The sequence below is a fragment of the Sciurus vulgaris genome, assembly GCF_902686455.1.
Source record: "Sciurus vulgaris genome assembly, chromosome: 1".
Lineage (NCBI taxonomy): Eukaryota > Metazoa > Chordata > Mammalia > Rodentia > Sciuridae > Sciurus > Sciurus vulgaris.
The window spans coordinates 119,724,430-119,729,104 of NC_136461.1; the positions used below are offsets into that span (position 1 = coordinate 119,724,430).

Here is a 4,675-nt window from a genome sequence, read left to right on the forward strand (position 1 = left end):
TCTCAGATATATCAAAGGTAAGCCATGTAACTAAATGGGCAACAAGGGAATGCTGATGAAACACTAAATTATCCTAGCTGTGTGTTTTTATAAGGAGAAATCAGGCCTAGTAGCTGATAAGAGTTTATAGAGCAATCGTAAAGCCAATTCTAAGACACTAGCAGTGGTTCAAAACCAAATTAATTTTAGGGGATGACTGCATAGAAATAGGGTAGATAATTATTTGTGAACAAAAACTGTGCTCTTTTAAAAGTAAGCAATACAAAGATAGATCCATGGCCTGTTTCCCTAAATGGGGGATATAGTAAAAGGAGGTGTGTGTGTGTGTGTGTTGGGGTGTGAATGAATCCTGAGATGTCAGTACTATTGCTTATTACTATAAGTACCAGTAATCAGGATAAAGATCTGACTATCTAAAATAATAATATATTTTAAAACTTTCTATGAGGACTAATTCACTAAAAAAATTGAGTGGAAATTCCATAAGTTTCCAAGGAAAGGACCTGACTTCATTTGAACCAATGACTACACATTTTATGTAAACAAATGTCCCAGATGTACGGCTAAAATCATTGACATAAAAATAACAGCTCAGGTTCATATATTTATATACATACACATAGGTATATATGATATATATTTATAGATTATATATAATTTACATATAAATACACATTATACTATTATCACTCCCTACCTACTGTTCAATCCCATGGTATACAGTCTCCAGAACAAAGGTGTATAGCTAGCCCTTGGAAAGTGATTGGAAAAGCTGGGTTTTCTCTTAAGAGAGAATGTATGTATTTAGAATAATTTCTGGTTTACAATTTCTTCTGCCTCTCCCACATTGTTTCTCGTTCAAATAAGACTGCCCTAACTACTTTTTGAGGGTAAATTTCTCTCATTCCTCAATTTGAAAGGTTTCTGGACCTCATCATATTGGTTTTATTCCATGAGAGCAACTCTTCATGGCTAACTCCTCCTCCGTCACAGAGTTCCTACTTCTGGGTTTCTCCAGCCTTGGGGAATTGCAGCTTGTCCTCTTTGCAGTCTTCCTCTGTCTCTACCTGATCATTTTGAGTGGAAACATCACCATCATTTCAGTCATCTTCTTGGATCACAGCCTCCACACGCCCATGTATTTCTTTTTAGGCATCCTTTCTACTTCTGAGATCTTCTATACAATTGTCATCCTGCCCAAGATGCTTATCAACCTACTCTCTGTACTTAGGACACTGTCCTTCATGAGTTGTGCCACCCAGATGTTCTTCTTCCTTGGTTTTGCTGTCACCAATTGCCTGCTTCTGGGAGTGATGGGTTATGATCGCTATGCTGCCATCTGCCAGCCCTTGCACTACCCCGTTCTCATGAGCTGGAGAGTTTGTGGACAACTGGCCACAACTTGCATTGTTAGTGGATTCCTAATATCTCTGGTGGGAACTTCTTTGGTCTTCATCCTCCCTTTCTGTGGTTCCAACAAGGTCAACCACTACTTCTGTGATATTTCACCGGTTATCAGTCTTGCATGTACTGAAACCTACATCAATGAACTGGTCATTTTCATCTGTGGAGTCTTGGTGCTGGTTGGACCCCTGATCTTCATCTGCATCTCTTATGGTTTCATTGTTCGCACCATCCTGAAGATTCCATCAACTGAAGGCAAGAGAAAAGCCTTTTCCACCTGTGCTTCCCATCTCATTGTGGTCATTGTCCACTATGGATGTGCCTCCTTTGTCTATTTGAGGCCCTCAGCAAAATATACATCTGGCAAAGACAGGCTGGTGACAGTGACTTACACTATTATCACCCCGCTGTTGAACCCCATGGTATATAGTCTCCGGAACAAAGATGTACAGCTAGCCATTCGGAAAGTGATTAGAAAGACTGGCTTTTCTCTTAAGACACTATGATAGGAATAATTTTCAACGGTACACACAAATTTGGGTCAAATGTGTTACTAATTTTTTAAGTCATGATAGATACTATCATGCATAGCATTGAATGAGTTGTTTGACATCTTGGGCCTTCATGTTTTCCTATGTAAATTAGGAAATTTTTCTTCTCAGCATTATGGTAAAGATCAAAGGAGATACTTTTTCATATGTAACAATAAAGACTATCATTCTCCATCTCTTTGATTTATAGCTTTCAAAAAGATGTTAACAATCATTATCTTTTTCCCTATAATTGTCGTGTTTATCTAAAATCTCCAATTGTAGTCTTTGCTTAAGGTTATGTTTAGTTTAAAATGAGATTCCCAGACCTGGAGATGACTTTGGTCTAATAGTATGGTGTGAAAGGGAGCAACAGTACCTTACAGTAATTAAATGAGTTAAGAATCAGCTCATTTAGGTTAGGTCATGATTTAATCTATGATTCTTCTGAATCTGCATTTTAGTACTGGAAAATACAGGAATGTAATTTTTCTTTTCTGTTTCACAAGAGTTTTGTTGGCATCTAATAGATAATGTGAAAGCATATATAAAACAGAAAACTGCATGGACTGTCAGGCTCATATTAAAGGCTTTGCTCATTTCCGTTAGGATTCTATTTCAATCAGATTCTTTAAAAAGTCACTTCAGGCTGCCTTCTCTGACTAGACCTTTGAGCCACTCTGTAACATACAAATGAATGGATAAGAATGATCAACCACCCTGTCCCATCTCAGGCTAAAATGTCTACATGGCCCACCACACTGAATTTATTAAGAAAAGGGAACTACCCAGTCTCAAATTTATCATCAGACTATGTAACATTAGAAAAAAAAAAAAAAAAAAAAGATTTTTGTGGTTTTCTGGTCCTAACTCTCCTGTATAGAAATTCCTTCACGAGTCTCTCTTTGGGAAACAAACCAGCTTATGCTGACTGAAGATCAGTGACTCCACAAAATGCATATTCCTGTTGTACTCAGCTCCTTTACCCCTCATTTGAGCTGATATTTGCCTCTGTGGTTTTCATAGATTCTGTGTTAAATTACAGAGTGAGTATGATCCAGGTGTGCAGATGTTTGAGATAGTTATGACAACCTGGGCTGTTTATTTTACCCAAGTCCTGAATTTCAGACAAGTGACCATCTTGGGTCTAGTCGTCTGGAGATGCTGCAGTTTACCAATATTCTTTTTAAAACACAATGAATGCAACCGAAACACATATTTCATGTGTGACTTCTTTTTCAAGGTTTAATAAAACTGTACCCTCCCCATTAATTGTATTTAGGTTTTCAAATTAAAGTATATAAAATCATAAGTCTTATGTTTTAAAAATTACTACCACTATTCCTATATTTGTCTCCTTTTCTTCAATTGTTAGGTAAAGTTGTTTTATTTGTTTTCATTCTTTAGTAATTAAATTAGGTATCCCAGCACTACATGTCTCTATAAGTACAATGTTGGTCACATCCATTACTTTTTACCCCCAGTAGACTTCTTGATTAGCCAAATATTTTCTAGGAGTGGAATGTTTATTTATCATGAATATTTTTCTTGCTGGTAGTTAAGTAACTTCTGCTATTTATTTCTAGCTTTGTTAGGTGTTAATGATACAATGTGATTGACACAGTTCTATTTTTATAACTTAACAAATTCTATTATCAGTTGTTTTTGAATTATGCCTAGTGAAGAAACTTCACTTAGATTAAAACTTTTGGATGTGTACTAAGGATGTTATTATATTATGGATTAATTTTATTAATTAAATTTAATCAAATTCTTTTAGTTATACTACATCATTATTTATTTTGCATGTATGTAAATGCATGGATTCATAGTGCTGAATTAAACTACTTTCCTTCTTTGTGTTTATTGGCTTTTTCATTATATTTCTAGCACCACTGACTTGTGGATATGTTATGACATTTTATTTTTAAAATGTTAATCAGAACTTTGGTGATTTCACATATATGTTCTACCTATAAACACACTAGCGTAATAGTAAGGGCACGAAAAACACACGAAAACACTCAAGAAGGTCAAGAAGGGAGGACAGCACATGGGAGATAAAAAAATAAATAAACAAAAATTATAAGAGAAAAAAAATGACGATTGGCAGGGTTCTTAGCAGAAGAGACAGCAGAAAATACATCTGCAAAAAGGCGACACCAAACAAAAGTAGACCAATTTACCACACACAACCTCTGAACAGAACAGCTTCATAGTTGAGTTGCCCAGATGACACTGGGAAGAGTAATATTAGTGTAATACGTGAATAAAGCAGCATGGCTTCCTAATCATGCATCTCACTTTGACTGCGGTGAAGGACCAGTTTCCTTTTTCCACATCCTAAAAAGCCAATGTTTCAGTAAAATATGACAAAATAAACAAACAAATTGCTTAAAGTCAAGAGAGCAGATATTAAATGGTCTTGCCACAAAATGATAACTGAGGTAACGTGTATGCTGGATTTAATCACTCCCCATTCTATATGTACTTGAAAATATTCTGATGTACATGTTACATACAGTGCTATCTGTTAATTTTAAAATAAGTGAAAATGAAAACAAATTACCAGTAAAATGAAAAATTTGAACTATTGTGTCCTCTGTTCCAAAAGATTTGTCCACTGATTGTATGCAGTATATCTCTGTAATATTAAATTCTAAAAAAGTTGCTTCCTGTTTGCATTCAACTTCTATTCCAATCTCATCTCAGGCCAATAACAGAAAGCTCATCGACTGAGA

The 4,675-nt window shown here is 35.5% G+C and overlaps 1 protein-coding gene across 1 annotated transcript; it reads left to right on the forward strand.

Annotated features, from left to right (window-relative positions):
* Nucleotides 1-968: 968 nt before the first annotated feature.
* Nucleotides 969-1,910, forward strand: LOC306639044 (olfactory receptor 10R2-like; the record flags this gene model as incomplete). Its single annotated transcript, XM_079102486.1, has 1 exon — nucleotides 969-1,910. The coding sequence occupies one exon, from the start codon at nucleotides 969-971 to the stop codon at nucleotides 1,908-1,910; it is 942 nt and encodes a 313-aa protein (XP_078958612.1).
* Between the last annotated feature and the right edge of the window lie 2,765 nt (nucleotides 1,911-4,675).